Raw genomic sequence first — 20,269 nt, forward strand, 5'->3', positions numbered from 1 at the left:
TTTTAAATGTATACCGTAAAGAGTTTAAAGTAGTGCCAATGCTGGGTATTGGACCCCATACAGTGGTCAATGTCTACGTCCTGACATTACAATGCAAAGACCTTTGAAAAGGTATCTCAAATCTATAAGAATTCGTAATGAAATAGATATAAGAGAAGTCAGTCAGCGGAAGCATTGTGGTTTATGTCGGAATAAAGGTTATAGACGTCAGAATTGTCTTAACACACCTGGTCATAACATTTTAATTTTTAAAAATTATAAGGATTAAAACGTAAAATGTTATATAAAAAAATTGTAAAATTTAAATAGAGTTGTGAAAAAATTTTAATTTAAAAATTTATAAGGTTGTAAATGTAAAATATCATAAAAAAAGGTATTATAAAATTAAAAAGAAAAATTTTGGATGAACCCATATGCAAAAACGTCCCATGCATGTAGACCTGTCCATAGGCCGGGCCGGGTTCGGCCCGGGCTTTATCTATAATTATTAAAATTCAAGTTTGTCCAAGCCCGGCCTGGCCCGAAAATCTGGGCCTTAACCCTTGCCAGAACCCAGCCAAATTTAATGACCTCTACCCAAGGCCCGCCCAAATAGGTTTTTCATCAAATAATATATAAGTTATAAAAAAAACTTAACAATAATATTAATATGTGAATATGACCAAATATTATTCTACAAAATACTTAAAAATTAAAATACTAAATGCAAATATTTATACAATTACAATAACTAAAATTCAAACCATTATAATCAATGACAATCGACAATAAATATATATTATATAAGTATATACAAAACTAATTAATAAATAATCAATGGAAATTCAAACCATTATATATATATATATATATATATATATATATATATATATATATATATATATAAGTATATACAAAACTAATTAATAAATATGTTTTATAATTCGGGCCAGGCCGGGTCGGACTTATAACAATGAAAACCAAACCTTGTCCATTTTTAAAATGGGCTTCTTTTTTTGTCCAAGGACCGGACATCAGGCTTTATATATTTGTCCAAGCTCTCCCATTTTTCGGGTGGGCCTTCGGGCTTGGGTGAGTAGCCTGGCCCTTGGACATGTCTACATGCATGGTACTTTTTGCGTATTTTTGTAATTAATTTAAAAAATGAGTATTTTGGTATATAATTTTAAAAAATGTAATATTTAAAAAAAAACCATTGTTTTTAGGTACATGTATATTTTACTTATTTATTTTTTAGAATATTTTTATTTATTTATTTTGTATTTTTAGATATTTTATTTAATAGTTTAAAAATAAACTGGTCTGTCCACAAAAAGCTCATATGGGCTCATGCACTGCCTTATATTGGGCCAAACACCACAAGTAGGCGAGCCATATCAACCTGGGCACCCACAGTCCATGACTGGCTCAAGGCCCATACCTGATTGGCATGGTATGTTTGATACCATAGTATTTAATATTTATGCCTTCATTTTGTAATCTTATTTAATGAGTATTTAATAAAATCCTATGTAAGGGGGTATATAATTCATTTCATTAATCTTCCATTCATCCTTTGCTTTTTTTTTAAATTTATGAATTATAGTTATTCTTCACAAGAGTTATCAACTATAATCATTGATAATTATTTTGCCTTCAAAAAAATAGATATTCAAACTATGGGGTAGTTCATTTTCCACCTATGTAGAAAGCCCTAAAGTTTTCACTCCTTTCCAACACAAAAATTTGTGCCTTATCCACTATATCAAAATAATAATAATAATAATAATAATAATAATAATATCACTGATTTTATATCAATTTTGTAGTACCATGTGTCTTTTTATTAGATTATAGATTTTATTTAAGTTTTCAAATAGCATGATATTGGTTTTTTTCTAAAATAAATTTTCAATGGTTTAATCTTTAATAATAGGAAACTTGTCTTGTATTCTATGAATAAGTCGAATTTTTTTTAAAAAAAATTAAAATTAATTTTCTTAAAAGAAAGGTAAGAATCAGGTTCAAATGGGGATATTTAGCAAGTGGTTAACCAATTAACTGATAAATTAAGGTCCTATAAAATTAAAGAAATATCACTTCCCACACTTTATAAAACAGAAACAACCAAATCAAATATAACTTGTACATCCTCTGCAATAATGACAAAATATTAAAAACATTTATAACAACAAATTGGTAACATACAAAATAGTCATACATCATTGAATTTTCCAATCACTATAATTATCCACATTGCTGATCCATAGAAATAATTAAACATTCATAACCATTCCTGCAACAAAACTATCTTGCAGAAATGGCATCCCAATCACATAATCAAACATTTCTTTGAAAACAACTTGGTATATAACCTTGTAAAAAAAAAATATATATATATATATATATATATACTTCCAAATATAAAGCTGATGCATTCAAAGTTAATAAGTCCATAAAGCGATTTTATTGCATAAAAATATATGTTTATTCAGGTTATTAACAATTCCACATTGCAATTTGAAACAATGCTCATCCCTTTGATGCTCTAATTAGACAGTTTTTTAAAGTGCTATACAGTCTACAGACATAAAACCAGTCACAATGTTAACATAATTGCAGTACAGCAATTTCAGCATATATGATCAGGTGATTACTGTCATACTTACAGTTTATTTACCATTTTAATTATGTTGCTATTTGTATAAATGCAGGAACAATCTTCTTCTCATTTCAGCAGTCCTGTAACAGAATTTTTATCACCATGGCAGGTTCCAATTTATTTGGAAAGGCTGTTGCCAGGGCCTGCTTGATACCTCAGCCGGAAAGTTAGACTCAAGCTGGAAATAAAATGATTTTAAAGATGTGGAACAAACCTGGATTTTCATTGTCCAAAAAAGTTAAAAGAGGTCGTCTAACATCACCATTAGTTTGTTGTTTCACACATACATTATCTAATGTAACACTAACCATTAATAAAATTAATGGAACTGCAAAATCAAGTCCTTTCGAAGACTATCATTTGGATTTCTGTGTGACAAACAGAGCATCAGGGCAGAAATCCCCCACTGGACATGTTACCTGGTCCTTGAGATGGTTGTACCTTCGGTTGAGACATCATTTGAGGTCTTCCCGGCCCTGGAACGAATGTCTGATTCATCCCAGAACCGACCATTGGCTGTTGCTGTTGCTGTTGATGTGGCTGTGTCTGCTGTTGGAGCTGCTGGTGCTGGAGATGCTGTTGTTGTGCCTGTTGCATCTGCTGTTGCTGCTGCTGGATTTGCTGCTGTTGGGACTGCTGCTGTTGCATTTGCTGTTGATTGGGAACTTGAGGCTTGAAGACGACCATATCCTGGGGTAATGAAAAGCACAATGACTAATGAAAAAGAAATATATTGATAATCGGGAATTGTAGTTTGCATCGGTCAGAACATACCCCAGGAAACAACATGCCAATCAAACGGCTCGCCTTCTCTGAAACTGACAGCAGTAACGTTTGAGAAGGTAGCTGGATAACTGCACACTGGATCAATAATATAGATGTGTGAAAAAGCAATCCTGCACCATTGTTTGTCAGAAAAAGCTCATAAAAATAAATCAGCAAGACAAGTTATAATGTCCATGCCATGTGGCTAAAAATCTGAAAAATATATAAACTTCGTTTTGTAATGGTTAACGATTGTGGACAACGTTACAGCCACTTCAGAAGTTCATGGGTGTTTCGATTTGTTTTTACTATAAGACCAAACCCATGATCAAAAGGAAGGAAAATAAGAATGTTGTTCAAGTATTTGCCTACTGGGAACATAATTCATCATTCAGATAAAATGTCACGGCAAAATTAAATGTACTTGTTATAGAAATATTAGCATGCAAAATATTTATGAAAACTCAAGAGCAGGAATGCAAATTTAGAGTATTGACAGCAAAAATGGACAATCCCCAACAAGCAGGAAAATGTGATAAACAACTCATTCAATGGGATTGTATGATTAACATCTGCTTCATCTCTGTAAGACCAACCAGTGTATTGTGACCTGAGACCATTTACATCAATCCTGAATCTTATTGCAATTTTCCTTCCTAGAACAACAGTGAAATTTTATGAAATCATTTACACTGGTAAATCAATATAAGCCCCTAGAAACAGTTCAACCACCCTTTTGTACAATGGACATTTTTGTTGAATATCTAATGAAATTATAGTTTTAAGAATATAAAATTAGTTGAGGCTACATTTCTCATGAACAATAACATTAAAAACTTTGAACTAGAAAAATCTGCAATATATGGCATCCATTGAATATGAATTATAGTCCAAAATGTGAAACATCTTCAATCATATCATAAACAGAGGGCATTTCTTGTGTTCAGAAACTATTTAAAATATGATTACCATGTCTCTATATCAGCACCTAAACATATACAAACATAAATCATTGTAAGATGGAAGCCACAGCACCATATTCTCTTAAGTCTAATTATTTGGTATTATGTTTAAGCTAAAAATTATAATTGAGATATTGAATTCGATGATTTGCACAGTTTGTGTATCAATGACTTGATTAAGCGGTGGTTAAACTTAAAAACAAGATCACATCATAGAATCCAATTTGATGTTTCCTCTATAAAAATAGATGGCGGATATCAAGCAATATGCATGTAAATCCAGATACTAGCGGTTATTCGTTAACAATACTGACTAGGAAAGCTGATGAAATAGCCACCCTTTATAGATAGTCAAGTAGAGGGAAAAATATATGTAAAGATTGACAACTCACAAGTTTCTTTTCTTGCAATTGCACAAGGAACCCATGCTGATTAAGAGTCCGGAAAACAAGGAAATCTGCCTTTCCAACATATTGCCTGCATTAATTTAAGAAACAAGTAAAAAAGCTACTGTTATATTTGACAGCTACGCTTTAAAAATAGAACAATCCAAATATGAAAAGAAACAAAACAGATAAGTTAAGCGTGGCTGACTTGTTATTCATGTGATCCTGGGATATAAGGCGAACAATTTGCATAGCATTTGGCCAATCTGCAGCAAGTCTGAACAAAAACAACACAAATAAATACATTAAATTAATAAAATAAAAATAAAAAATAACTTACAAAGAAGCCCAAATTGAATGCATAATTTTTTAAAACAAAATGTCTCAAAAATGTTCATCATCAATGAAACCTTACAAAAAGTGTGGTGAAACATATGGTTTACTTGTTAAAAGTACTGATTAATGGTGAGCATGCCAAAAATTTTCCATTATCGGTGAGCTTGCAGAATTTTGGACTAGACAAAATTGATTGCCCCATTTAACCAATTTTACTATTGCTTGTGTTGCACAACTGATTTCACAAATTAGAGTTGATGAAGCATAATGGTCAAGCAATTAATTTCCAATTATTTATTCAATTCAACCTCATTTGCAACATGTCTTCATACAAAATAATTATCCCAGGCACATTGATAAAGCGAGAACCAAGTTTCAGATTATAGTGTAGTTATAATTTTACTTATTTCATGTTGAAAAGGCATGAGCTAAAGAAAGTTAAAAAGAGCATATGTGATATATTTACATCGGGGAATGAAATTCATCATTTCCTCTAAATTTGTTCAAACGTTTGAATGAAAATCTGTGAAATCATCATTTCATATTAGATAGAATTCACAATGATGTATAACACGCATGGCTCAGTGACACATGAAGTTATCATGCAATATTCAACCATTATTTAAATGATAATGCATTTATCTTTATATTGTAATCATATTAAACATTGTGGATTGGTAATAACCAAGATATTGTTCAAATTTAAAGTAATTACTCTTTCCTGAAAAAGGTATTCTGGGCAATCACTAATTAGGAAAAGCTAAAACAATATAATCTCCATATCAGTTCATACCTGACCATTTCACCATATAATTAAGTCTCAAACATAAAAAAAGTTTTATAAATAAAAACACAGAGTTGATCTGAATTTCAATCAATCTATTACACCAAATAACAACTCACGTTTCCGATGCTGATGCACTCCTGTAACCCTGCCATGTAAAAACAAAAAGCTGTCAGTCATTAATGCAGTAACCAAATAAAATGAACTTCCCAAATAGACGAAGGTTTTGGACGTTTAAAAGATAAGGCGTAATATCTATTTTAAGCTTTATGGTATGATAATTACCACAAGCTCTAAAATTGTTAGAATAAATTATGTTTACCATAAATTATATGCCATCAACTGATGCTTCTACATTCAAACTAATTATTAGAATAACGATTTTCTGAAGAGAATGCTCCATATCATTGTTATGATGTATTTAAGCAGTGTAACATTGAGACAATCCCAACACGGAAATCTTATCTTTAATGGATCAACAGAATTCATGTCAATTTATAATTATTTCTTGTATCTGGGTTGTCACTGGTGCTGGGTAGTAAAATAAACTAATTATATAGGGTTGTCTGTATGTTACATGCAGAGAACTGGAAATTCATTGATGGATCTACAAACCCAAAAGTAGTCTTTAAATTACAAATAGAGGAAATCAGTAATATGATTTAATACAGTACTCCAACCCACATCCACATTTTGCAGAAATAGCTTTCCAGTCCGACTTAAATACTGAAGCAGTTCAATTTTGATAGCTTTACAGCATTGATTTATTCTTGATCAACATTATGCACCTAGTTAATGCATAAAACAAGAGGGGAAAACAATGTTTACCATCTATCAGGTATTTGGTTTCTCCAAGGAAATAGAATGCAACCAAAGCCAACAAATAATAGCATTGGATTTCGGTTACCCCCAAAGAATTAGAATTTCTAGCTGAGCTAGAGAAAAATATAACTGCAGTCCAACCAATCTTCTAGATCTTTCAAGTTAGCCAATAAGTACTAATTTTACTGCTATCGAAAGGAATATTCATCACAAACATGTCAAGCGCACAAAGCAGGCCTTTTTCTATGACAAAAGGGGAAGAGAGAAGATAAAAAGAGGAAAATGAAATCCGTTGGACCTTTCAGAAAATAACCATGCTCAACATCAAATACTCAAAAGCATCCCAAACCTCTGCAATAGAGATTTTCACACTACAGAACTCAGAAGAAAAAGAAGAAGAAACCACAATGAAACTTCAACTATGCCAATACATATAATTTAAGGACTCCAATCACCTGCACATCAGTGGCGTAATTTTATTACTTTATAAAATTTTATTAAACTCTTTCTTCACTATAAAGAAACTGCAACAAAGGACAGTTAAGCACAAATAGATTCTTCCACAGACCATGCACCCCAACCTCCATCATGGACCAATGATCCAAGGAATTATGATCATATGGATGTTTCACACATGCTTTACCTCTACTTATATCTTCTCTGGCAAATGACGTCTAATCTTCAGTGTCCTGTAATAGGGAAGTTCAAGTTTAACTTAAGCTTTATTGTCTAACCTATTTGTCCTCAAGTTGCCCTGCAATCAACTGTCCGCACGTCAGCCAACCGAAACAATGAAATGTAGCATGAGTTATTATCCAATTAATTTGTATTCCAGCCTATTCATATAATCATATGATCAGAGATCATAGGAATGAGACATCTGCTTACTCCACAAAGGAGACAGGATATGTTTGACATTATTAGGAGGCAGGAGTTACTAATTAGATGCCACTATCATTTGGAGCAACCATTTTTTCCACAAATAGAATTCTATGAAACTTGACAGAAATCTTGTGATTTCAGTAAGCATCATAGGATCATTTCTCCTTCATGATTTTACTGAACATAGGTTAGCACTTGTCTTGTCGGTAAATAATTAACCTCAATATTCTCCTTCAGTGCATACAAAGCCTGAAGTTCATTGAAAAGATCATAAGAATTGGATAAAACGACCATAGCAAATTAATAAGTTAGATCTATAAACATCAATAGCTAGAGTTTAAAGGATATAGTAAAATTGAAGATGTCCATGCTTACACTTGAAATTGAAATTTTTTTGATAACTAAATACTTACTTCAAGTTTGCAAATGAACACAGGCTGTCCTTGCCGCTGTCCAGACAAATTCCCCTAAACAAGGAAATGTCATCCCATTATAAGGTGAGTGGTAGCAGGGGGAAATTTCAGATATAAGCAATAATTGATTTAACAGTTCACAAGTGTAGCCAAGAATGAATTATGAGCTAAAAAGCAATTCACTTCAGGTTCTAAGGCAAGTAAGAGGAGTCAAGACCATTCAAAATTATGAAAATTTACAAAACAAACCAAAACAAGAACTCCACATAATCCTTTAAGCAATGAAAAACCAAATGCAAACTCTTTCTGCATGATTTTTCAATGATTTGACATGGATGTAAATCAATTCCGAGCAATTTACAGATCTCACACAATATAATAGCAATGTCCATAAGTTAAAGGAAAATTAGGATAAAAAGTATTTTTTGCTGACAGTTTAAGAGAGTAGTATTACCTCCCAAATCTTGATGTACTTGGACTGCCCTTGCTGAACACCAGAAGCAGCCAATGGCATATTGATAGGAGCATTATTTGTCATACCAAGAGAATGCACAGATGCTTGTTGCGACATTCCTGGAGTAGGAATCATGGTACCAGGTCCTGAGGAAATAGTGTTAGCACCAAGATTACCCATTATGTTCTGGTTCATGCCAATTCCACTTTGCCCAATTTGTGCACCAGAAGTCAAACCTCCTTGGCCCACACTCGCTACTGATTGATCAATGCCAGTATTGCCCTGGAGATTAGCCAGTGCTGGCGAAAGTCCTATATTTGCATTTCCTGATACACCAGAAGTTGTGGATGGAAATGAACTGAGAGTAGTATTTTGTGTAACTTGTCCACTCGCCATTAGAGCACCTGATCCAGCTACTGATGTAAGGCCTGCAATTCCAGACGATGGCATTCCACTAGATATCATGTTTGACATATGCATAGCCATAGGTGCTCCAATATTTTGGAGTCCAAGAGAACTTGCACCAGCTATAGAAGCAGTATTCATCAATTGACGACGTTGAGAAATATTGTTCAAAATGCTGACATTTGCTGGTGCAGGACCCACAGGTCGTGTCTGTGGGAGAGAACTAACCAAAGGTTTAAATTCTTGCATGCTCTCACTTATTGCAATAGTCTCCTGTGAAGTGGGAGAAGGAGAAGAAGTTTGTATACTTGGAACTCCTTGAGATGCAACATTAGGAATAGATGGTAAATGTGAAAAGCCAGGAGCAGATACCATAGCAGACACAGTAGTTGGTTCCTGAATAAAAGTTAATACAAAATAAGGACATGAAAATAAAGTCATGTCATGTTTATTCAATAACAAATAGCATGCCTTACCACTTTTACATTTGCAGTGGGGATATTTCCAACAGGAACTGGTTGGCGACTGATAATTGTTCCACTAGCTGAGGAAACAAGCAAAGTTTTTCAGAGAATAAATAACCAAAAGATCAAAGCACAATGACCCGGCATAGATAACTGAAGAAGTAAAATAAACTACAGACCTACATTTGATAGCTTGGTTGCAGCATGGTTATGATATTTTATAACAGCTAACATATCTAAAAAACTTTCAGGTTATCAATCACATGCAGGCGAGAAATATGTCAGATTAAAATGGATCACCTGAATAATTACTAAAATACACCAATAGATTGAATAAATTAACCAGGAATCCAAAACTTTCAGCCAAATTTCTCCAGAATGGAGGATATATTCATAAAAGTCTAATAGCATTTACAAAAGAAAGCATTACAAAGAAACACATGACTTTAGAACAAGTTCAACTTCACCGGAGGAGTGTAATATATTCTGAATTCTTTATGGCATGATTTCAATTTTATTGTTTTCCAATTCAAAATAAATTCACATTCACAAACTTAGTTGATCTAAATAAAATCATCATAATGATCACGGAAATTAATTTTATTTCTCATGAGTTGGCATTGTTGAAATTTGTGAAGTTTTGCTTTACATGCTTACAGGCGAACTTTCTACATATCTGTGGTAGTTGCTTTAAATTTATGGAATTGCCTTAATGAATCACAGAGTTCTTCTAAATTCAAAAATACATTTGCATTTATTTACAGAAGGAAGGGTTACAGAAGTTTCCTACTCTGCAGATTTGATGTCAACATGAATTAAGAAAGACTACTCTTGTCAACTCTCGCTCATATAAAGCAATACTTTAAGTTGCCTTAGCTGACAATAACAATCATCATGCATGAAAGAATACATTAAGAGTAATGAAATCAGGAAACCTGGAGGCACCGGTGTTGCAGAAGGCCCTGGAATAGGGGCGGAAGAAGCTGTGTCAACCTTTACATTTTGGTTTGATGGCACATTTCCAATTGAAGGCCGAGTTGAAGCAGCACGAGCCTCCATAAAATTCTCTGACAGCAACACAAGATAATGTGTGTTTTTAGCATTATCCACTGTTGAATCTGAAGCCCGAGGATTGCGCTTTCCCTAAAACAATTGAATGCATTATAAGTACAGACCACACTGATAGCAAACAACAAAATGCAAAATAGCATATTAAACTAGGTACGATTCCTAGAACAATCATTTTTCTTAAGTATTGATTAAGTAGTTTATTATAAAGAATCACCAAATGACTTTACACCATTTAAGTTTGTATTGAAGTCAACTTAATACCACCAACACCAAGTTTAAGATTTACAACTCCAACCCCAAATGTTTCACTTGGGCCAAACATTTAACAAACTCATTTAGTCACTAATAGATCCAGTCAACACTGACATTGAGCCCACCTCATTAACAGTGGCATAAGTAACTCGCTGGCATAACAAAGATTCCATGTCAATTAGTTTCAAGGAAATGGGAAAGGTATTAAATTAAGATTAAAAAGATAAAGGAAAATGAGGGTCAATCCACTAAAAATTGAAAATAATGAAAAAAATATAAATTTAATTATAGCAGCCATTTTTGACAATATTGGCAAAATAATTTTAAATCAAGATCTACACATCTAATTAAACTAATAACTACACGAATGTTAAAAACTTGTACCATTTATTTCATTATCATAAACACTTTTGCAGAAATATTATTTTTATGATTTTAAGCTATGCAATACACTTCAGTAGATTTCGAAAACAGCTTTAAATTTGCAATGATCATTACACGGTTGACAGAAAGTAATATATCAGCATCCTACATATTGTGAGCTTCACACTGAAATAGCACTTTCTGATGAAGTAGATCAAACGTAATATGTGTTTTTTACAGTATCATAAGCTAGGCATTGCACCACCTGCCGTATTCAAAGCTAGGCATTTGATGTGGCATTGTTTTAAGTGGATATTCGTTATGGATTCTTAGATAGCAAAGAAAAGAAACAATTGATGATATTTGCAGGCATTTGAATAGTACTATAATATGCTCACAATAAAATCTCATAGAATGGCAAAAATTTCTATCATTCAAATGATGACTTTCAATCCGATGAAGTGGAGAAGATCTTGAGGTTTGAGAGACTTTTAACTACTGTGCCAAAATGAACCCTAGAGTTAGATGTGGTTGTCAATCTTGTCAAAATGGGCCGCCATTAACTTTGAATTTGTAGACTCAATTCTCATCATACTTTACATTTAAACAAAATTCAAATGGTTGGCAAGTTAGTGTTGACTTCATAAATATGTCAGAGATGTGAAACAAGTTACATGTTATGGGGTAAATTCACAAACTAAAAACTTGAAGGCAAAATTTATACCTACACGAAATTATTAGTACGTGAAGTGATTTCTGTCCTAAATTTTTTGCAAAACTAAGAAAACTACAGAAAGTGAAATTTGACCTTTGCAAGAGATCAAATAGCAAAAAATTAACAGTAAATGTGCTTGTGCTGATAAATCAAATCAAAATCAATGTTAGAAGAACAAGAGAACATGAATGGATACACCATACAGCATTATATATCGCTCTCAGTTTGGGAAGTTGTTTAGGGGAGATCACAGACAATGATATGGCGCACTGCATGCAAAATTTGGGTTAAGTCAGTAAAACAAAATTACTAAGACGTCAATAATCAGCATAACTACCTAGAAAACAAATAGAATTTGTAGATGACCTGGCCAATTGATTTTGCTACAGTATCAGCATCGGCAAGGCATATTTCTCCCTTAACTTCAACAGTCTCAGTATGCTCCAAGCTTGATGCAGGAATTGCAAATACTGGTGTTGGAAGAGGATGGGGATTGCTTGCAGCAACAAGAATGCAATGTTTTTGTGCATCAGGGGTTTGGCGACTCAGATTTGCTGTTGTAGATGGAGCAAGCATCTGAAAATGTATATGTGAGGAAACATAATGCTAAATATGAAAACAAAGGATGTGAAGTGCTATAAGAATAATCAATAGAAAACTTAATTAAAAAAATATTAACTGAAATGTTCCTGTTCAGTAATAAAATAAGAGAATCCAATTCTAGCTTTAAAAGTAATACTAGCAATCTCTACATCAAAAATCATTACATTTGTTAAGCACATACACTAACAGAATTATCTTTTCCAATTATCTGTATCTGGATTGCCAATAAATGCTTACATGTAACTAGACAAGCTACTAAATTTAACAAATGGCATAGTATTATTTGACAAATAAAAGCAAAGTTGAATTCTAAGTTGTAATATGAGAAACAAGAATCTCACTGGTTGTGGTTAGTCAAAGAAGACTGAAGACATAGCATGTAAGCATAGAAAACATAAGAACAGGAGGCTTTGGCGAATGTTGATGAATAAATACACATAGAAGTGGTGGTTTAGATTTATTGAACCAATCATTCAGCAGAATAATGAATGATAGTTGGGAAAAAGTGGAGAGGTGCAACCAAATTTATGTGACTGCACAATCCCTATGATGTTGAAGTGTTAAACAATAACTATGAAGCACAGAAACTAGAGCTGCTTATACTCTATGATGAGAATGCATGTGGAAGAAAAGAGAAATTATAAGTAATAACATAGGACAGATTAAGAAAGAAAAGATTCCTGTGAAATTTGAACTAGTAGAATCATGTGATTAATCAGAAAAATCCATGACTTAAATAAAGGATCATGAGATAAAAGGCAAACGAAAATGATAAAAAGCTAAGAGTACCAACCACAGAAAATGTGAGAGATGTGATGGAGAACAATAATCATGTGACTGAGCATGAAATAATTTACTTTAAGGATCTGGATAGCTGGCCCCATATTAGATAGTGATATTGTTTAGTTGTTGTAGGTTTAAATTTAATTCTATGTTTTCCAGAACTGCTGTCAGAAGATTTCCAAATTAGAATTTCAAAACTTAAACCTTGCTGATTTGCCTTGGAATGCTGAAATTGTGATTGAGCTCTGAAATTCTAAGATACTTGAATTTGTCGACAAGGAATTAATTAATTTCAAGCAAGCATATTCATTTAAAACTCTAATATTAGATGAGCTGATGTGACAAGCAGTGAAATTTAAAATAGCATCTTAAGAAAAATGTGTTTTCTTCTAACAGTTGGTCATTGTGGGAAAGGTAGCATCTTACTGTTACACCAACATTAAAAAATAAATAAAAAAAATAACTTTTACCAGCAGATATGATACGGTCAAAGTAACAGTAGGAAACTTAATTTAATAATATACAGCCGACACTAGCAAATTCAGAGGTAAAAAATGTGTCATAATTTTCAAATGGAAAATTCATTGTTTATTTCCAGCTAATAGTAATAAAGGACAAAGCAAACCATTAGAGCTTCAGCAAGACCCTCAGCAATAGCAGCCTCACCAAAACCACCACCCGAAAATGGTATTGCAGACAACCATTCAAAGAAGACATTCAAGTTTTTAGTCCATCCAGTACGTTGCACAAGAAAATCTGTATTAAAAGAGACAACAGTTTAATCCATTATAATTGAAAGTAAGGCTGTTCAGACTCAATATTCACCAACAACGTTGCCGAAGGTAAAAAGTCCTAACCTTTGTACATGTGAAAGTAAGTTAAGTAGCAGCATAAACTATAGACCAACAAATGCTTTAAAACTTTAGAACATAACTTCTGTGTCGAAAGAAGTTCAATGAACAAATCAAATTTTAAGAAAGAGGTTTAAGTTGTATACCATAGAACTCACAGCATTCACCTTGACATGTCTATCTGTGACACCAGAGACACTTAGGCTGTATTTGGAATGCAATAGATAACTAAGTAGGCAAACACTAGTATGTCATTGACAAGAGGGATATCAAATGCAGATTTATGATTCACCAGATCATCTTCAAAATCTGTCAAGACTATCTAGACGACAGAATGATAATTTTAAGTCCTGCCAGTTAAAAAATGTAAGTTTGTCACTGATTTTGTCTAATCAAGTTTTGAGTTAATCTAGCACTCCAGGCATTGTTCAAGGAACCTTTTTCATGCACTATTTACATAAATTGTAGCCATTGATCATGGTACTCCTCGCACATTGTTCAGGTAAATAATAACCCAATAGTGCTTATTTCTAATAACAATGAGGGCGTCCGACTTTTTGGGAAGCCTTCATTTCTTAGTGCAGTGACACCTAATATAGATGCCAGTTAATAAAAAGAACCTTCAAAGAATTTAATTTCCCCTTGTGTGAAATCAATCTCAGAGAAAACTCTAGTCCTGGATATTTCCTCTGACCAATGATTGTGAGACCAGCAAATCCTCTTCATTTTAATCTCTGTCTTGATCTTGTTATACACACACACACACACACACACATATATTATTCTTTTTCAGAGTACATTTTTTAAAACTTCTAAAGATTAATTCCTCAGAAATAGCTCAATATTGCAGAAATTTTAAAACCAAATACAAAAAAACTGAAACTAAGCATTAAAACCGTTTATCCTGTCATCTTACAGGCCTAAAGACAGGGTTCCATGCAATATTAGGATGTTTTGAGGATATACCAGCAGGAAGATCCTCTCAAAGAAAGGCTTTTAATTTTCAATATTTCCACACTTGTGGGTGGTTTTTAGGACCCACTCTAAAAGTCTACCAGCACCAGCAGGTCCAAACAATGCCTGTTCAAATTTCTGAAACCATGGACACCCCCAGCTCACAAAACCAAAATTTCATACAGTGGGTATGACCATAATAAACATAGATATAATTTAGTTACAAAAGCTGGTAAGGCACCTAAATAAATAATTCAGAAATGCATGGTGATGAATTCTAATCAATGTGGGCCATCAACAAATTTAAGAATCTTATAACCCAAAACGTATTTTAAGCTTCCTCTTGTTCCTGCAAAACCAAACCCCAATCCAGCATCCCAGCACCGATCCAAGGACCAAATTGAGGAATTTGGAGTTCAGTCAGACTACAAGTCTTTCTTACTGCTTTGCTAATAATCTTAAGCACTCAAACAGGTTCTAAATCACATAAAATAGGATCTCTTCAAAAAATCAGATAAATAGAAAAACAAGAAGAAATGCAAAAAATAAGGACAAGCACTTAAAACCACAAATTTGTTTTGAATTAGTCTCAGTATTTACAAGTTGATTTATTTTGTTTATTATCTAATATGAAAATCATGATTAGTTTCTTGATCAACCACACATCTAGATAAATTTATCTGTTTCCCATGCTACAGGATCCAGATCTAAATGTAAACTATCACTCTCATCTTTTTGTACAGTTGTGGAGAAGCAGCCTCATTATCTGTCGTCAATATTCCTTGAACTGCAGTAACCTTGGACTTGGAGAACATGCATCTCCCAACTCTTCTATCAGGTGTTTAATGGCAGATTCCTTGTGAGGTATGACAGGTCACAAGCATGCACTTTCTTTTTTACAAGGTGATTCATGAAAGGAAAATTCTTCTTAACAAGAAACTCTTAATCAACCAGCAAAAGAAAACTAGAGAATATAACCAATATAAGTATTGCATGAATGCCACATATATTTATTCAAATTTAATTCAAGAGGTTAACCATGCATAGTAACAAGGACTAGCACACCAAACAAAGTAAAAGAGCAAACTTTCTCAGACTACATACATTGCTCACACAAAGATTTTTCTATATAACATTACCAATTAAAATTATAGCAAAGATAAGCAGAAGTATGCCAATTTCCAAACTTTGAAAATACATCTATCAAATAGATGAAGATATGTATAGCAAACCTTTAAAGAGTCAAGGCATAGTTGCAAAAATCAAACAGAACCTAGTTTTAAGAGCCTATAAGTATGCTGAGCATGTGAAGAGAAAAGGAGCACACCACTGTAAGGTCCATGAGTGTTGAACACAACCATAGCCAGCTCAGGATATGATCCAGCAAGCTTCTATAAAGTGAGAGATAACAAGCAAAAGAAAAATAAATAAAAATAAAACATAAAAAACAATAAATTAATTACAAGACATTATTTCAATAATGAGGTTGAAGACCATTGAGACCATTGAGAAAGTATATCAATGTTATTTGATGAACATTATTAGACACCAAATCCTGGAAAATATTCAATGAAACCATGCAATAAATCTAAAACCAATAACCAGTATTCATGAATATGTGATAAGAATAACAAATGTTTATCACAGCAACTTGTAAATAATATGAGAAGCACTAGATGTCCATCCTGTTTAAGTGCAAGGAAAATTTTAATCACAATGTGAACCATCTATACTAAATTTGGTTATCATTGATGCATCCACATTCTAAATCATAATAAACTGAAATCCATGTGATGACATAACAAAACGAAAAGTCACATTTTGCACCCTTTTGCTTATGTGCTTGATTCATTAAGGAGGCCAATTACAAAATTACTCTAGTGGTACGGCTTATGATGACCGAGATTGTTTAGAAAATACATTTTACATATTAGAGGTTAATCAGCTCGATTTCTGTTAATGCAGCAGAAACATCAGGAAAAAGTAAACATCATAAGAAATTCAAGATCTAACATTTAGCCCTTAATCTTTAAGCCCATGGAAATTCTGATTAAATCCAGATTATCAATGAAAAGCTTTTAACAAAATGGACCTGATTTACTAAGTATATAAATGCATGCTTCAGTAAAAGTCCGAGGCTCTGAAGGAAGATATATTTTTATGCATTCCTATGCTTTATTCAATGACTCCTCCATCAGGATACCATAAGACTTCCATAACTGTCAACTTTAAGCATAATATATTTGACATTGATCGCCAAAGATATCATGCATGCAGGCTAATCTTTTGATGGAACTTTATTGCATTAAAACTTTTTCAATTGAAACATGTGCTAGATTTATCTACGAAAATAAAGGTACACACGCTAATGTAGCATGAACTAACCTCAAAAACAACCATGATGAGAGAAAAGAATCACAAACCATGACATAAATAAGCTTAAGAGCATGTCAATCAACAAGTTGAACATGGAACTTCACATAGATAAGTTTTCATGCAAAAAAAAATCAAATCAGCATAATCCGAATAGATGTAAGAATATAATCATCATATAAAAATTTAACAAGTGAATAAAAAATAAAATTGGCTCATCACAACATCAAACGAGTTCAAGTAAAAGAATGAAGACCTGGCCAGGTAACTCGCTCCCATAAAAGGACCTGAACAAGCCCAAAATGTTAGTTCAATCATAAGAGTAAATTATTACCAAGAAAGCATATCTTGAAAACAACAGAAAGAATGAATGCAATAGAGAATTGCAAGATTTGGTAAGTCTAAGGTCATTATTTGAAAGCACAGCAAAAAATTAAAGGAAAGTAACACAGGCTTTCTAATAATGGCATAGAAAGCTACATTCACAGGTTTTGTTTATAAATTATCTCTAACAGTAATATTTTCAGTGACTACAGATAGTTTAGGATTTGACACTAGATTTTCATAATTTAAGTAGCTTGTTGATCAGAGATACTATTAGTGCTAATCCATTCCCCCCAGCAATTATCACAGTGGGAAATAAAAAATAAAAAATAAAATAAAAAACCCTTGCCAGATGAAAAAAATAGCTTTATTAATGCAAATTGCCCAAAGGAGGTGAAGGTATGCTTGATGCTACATCTGTAAATTATGTTTATAGAATTAAATGAAGGAAAAATAACAAATTAGCAAATCAAAAGTTTTGACATATGAAATATATACAAACTTTCTTAATCCAGATCACCTAAAGGAGATGAATGTATGCTTGATGCCACATTAGTCAATTATGTCCGTACAAAGCAAAAGAAGGAAAGTAAACCAAACTTGGCAAATGAAAAGTTAAGCATGTGCACAAATATGTATATATATATATATATATATATATAGAGAGAGAGAGAGAGAGAGAGAGAGAGAAGAAGAAGAAGAAGAAGAAGAAGAAGAAGAAGAAGAAGCTTTCTTCATCCAAATAGCCCAAAGAAGATGAACATGCTTGATCCTACACCATTCGGTTATATCCATACAAAATAGTCGGAGAAAAAGGGCACAAAAATTCGTCAGGAAAAGGAAAAAAATTAAAACATATGCAAAATAGCAACTTTCTAAAATCTCTCAAAGAAAAAGTAATTATCATTCTTACAAGGCTAAAGCAAAATCAAAACAAACTAAAAGGAAGTCAAACTAAATCTCACATTATTCATTCAATCCAGACATCAAAAACAAGATCAAAATCGGCAAGAAATCAAAACAGGAAATCGCAAAGTTCATTCAGACCTCAAAAAAGGAAGGTGTAAAAACAAACCTGACGATCTTTTCAAGATAATCCGAGAGTATGGTCTTCCAATAAGGGCCAAGAGCAGCGGTACCTTCAACAACGACGATCAATTGCCTCTCCGCCATCTCTCCAACTCCTTCCCCTTCGATCAAAGACGGAAAACAGTGCGCAATTCAGCCACTCTGCCTCCGATCAATCCATTCGGGGCGAAGAAAAGGCTTGATCTCTTGAATTTTGAAAAAAAAAAGACTTTTTTCTCGGTTCCTTCTTCAAAAGAAAGGGAAGTTCCTGCCCAAACTGGAAACAAGCCAAGAAAAACTGAGGTTATGCATTTACTTTGCTGTTAAGAATCCTCAATTACTGTTAGTTGTCAGAAATGTCCCTGACAATAGTGGTAATTTTATATATATATATATATATATATATATATATTTCTTTTGTACATATATGAAAATTATTCGTCTACATACAAAATCACAGCTTTAGTAATAGTAAAACATTTGACTCTTATACCTTATGCCAAACGAGATAAGGAAAAATAATAAAAAACATGTATAGAGTGATTCATATTTCATATCATTAAAACAAAATAAAATTATTAAAAAAAAATAAAAACAAAATAATTATAAAAACTAATGAATATATATAACCAATGTATGTTTTAAAACATTATTTTCCAATCCAATGATAATATCAACATCGATATCTTAAATAATTTTAAGGTAATAAAAACTTGTTCCCTTAGATATTGATATATAAGTTTTCATGAATAATTACAAGTGTGCTTAAATTCCATAATAAAAGGCACAATTAAGAAGTCTTTAAAATAGTAATTTTTTTTTTTACTAACAACATAATGAGTCAAATCGATCTTAACAAAATTGAGACCTTCAACAAAATTTAAGATTATTTTTTAAAACCAATTTTTATTAAATATAAATTATAATTAATAATTGCAATAAATAAAATATTGATGTAAAAAAAAATTAGAGATTTAAAATCTATCTTTAATCTTTTGTTTAATTGCATGCAATGCATAAAAAACTCAATGATAGAATCAGATTATATGGATAACATAATAGTAAATGAAAATTTTAAATATAATTTTTTTTTAAATAAAACATGAGTTGTGCCGGTTAAAATAGGGGAAATGTGTGGATTTTAATTTCTCTTCCACTAAAATAGATACGTAAACAACTTAATTTAATTTGATTTAATTTGGAAATAAATTAAGTGCAAGCCTTTTAATTTAATGTTTTAAGTTACTTTAAATTATTTTGATTTGTCTCAAATGGTTTTTATTTATGAAGTCTTTTTTTTATTTTTTATTTTTAAATTAATTTAACAAAATCAATTAATCATCTTCTGTTATAAAACATTTAAAATGAATGTCCATTATGTTCCTCTCAACTCCTTTTGATTCTTGGCGTTTCATTTGCCAAAAGTTTATTCAGTTTCTAATTTAAACCCTATATAAATATATGTGTGTGTACCAAAAGAATGATATAAATAATAAGAACAATAGAGAGAACTTCCACTACTTTCTTTTGCTCTATATTTGTCTTGCTATATTATATAGTTTTATAACATTGTTTGTCTTGCTATATTATATAATCTT

The 20,269-nt window shown here is 32.3% G+C and overlaps 1 protein-coding gene across 2 annotated transcripts; it reads right to left on the bottom strand.

The window, feature by feature from the left end:
• Positions 1-2,845: 2,845 nt before the first annotated feature.
• Positions 2,846-18,972, bottom strand: LOC120251133 (mediator of RNA polymerase II transcription subunit 25). 2 transcript variants are annotated; one of them, XM_039259675.1, is made up of 16 exons: positions 18,679-18,972; positions 17,536-17,566; positions 16,234-16,297; positions 13,727-13,857; positions 12,082-12,291; positions 11,919-11,984; positions 10,250-10,457; positions 9,327-9,394; positions 9,223-9,246; positions 8,446-9,123; positions 7,992-8,045; positions 5,994-6,022; positions 4,963-5,031; positions 4,761-4,845; positions 3,416-3,502; positions 2,846-3,331 (listed from the first exon to the last, which is right to left on the bottom strand). In XM_039259675.1, exons 1-16 carry the CDS (start codon positions 18,774-18,776, stop codon positions 3,029-3,031), a joined length of 2,205 nt encoding a protein of 734 aa, XP_039115609.1. In that variant the 5' UTR covers positions 18,777-18,972; the 3' UTR covers positions 2,846-3,028. The 2 variants fall into 2 exon arrangements, with proteins under 2 accessions (XP_039115609.1, XP_039115608.1); XM_039259674.1 differs by having other exon boundaries at positions 8,446-9,246.
• Between the last annotated feature and the right edge of the window lie 1,297 nt (positions 18,973-20,269).

Source organism: Dioscorea cayenensis, chromosome 20 (genome assembly GCF_009730915.1).
Source record: "Dioscorea cayenensis subsp. rotundata cultivar TDr96_F1 chromosome 20, TDr96_F1_v2_PseudoChromosome.rev07_lg8_w22 25.fasta, whole genome shotgun sequence".
Classification (NCBI taxonomy): Eukaryota; Viridiplantae; Streptophyta; class Magnoliopsida; order Dioscoreales; family Dioscoreaceae; genus Dioscorea; species Dioscorea cayenensis.

Excerpts from the sequence above, each read along its gene's own strand:
- LOC120251133 (XM_039259674.1), bottom strand. The coding sequence starts at position 18,776 with ATGGCGGAGAGGCAATTGATCGTCGTTGTTGAAGGTACCGCTGCTCTT. Across the intron at positions 4,846-4,962 it reads CAGGATCACATGAATAACAA|GCAATATGTTGGAAAGGCAG; the intron begins GTCAGCCACGCT and ends AAATTAATGCAG. Across the intron at positions 3,503-4,760 it reads AATTGCAAGAAAAGAAACTT|TGTGCAGTTATCCAGCTACC; the intron begins GTGAGTTGTCAA and ends TTATTGATCCAG.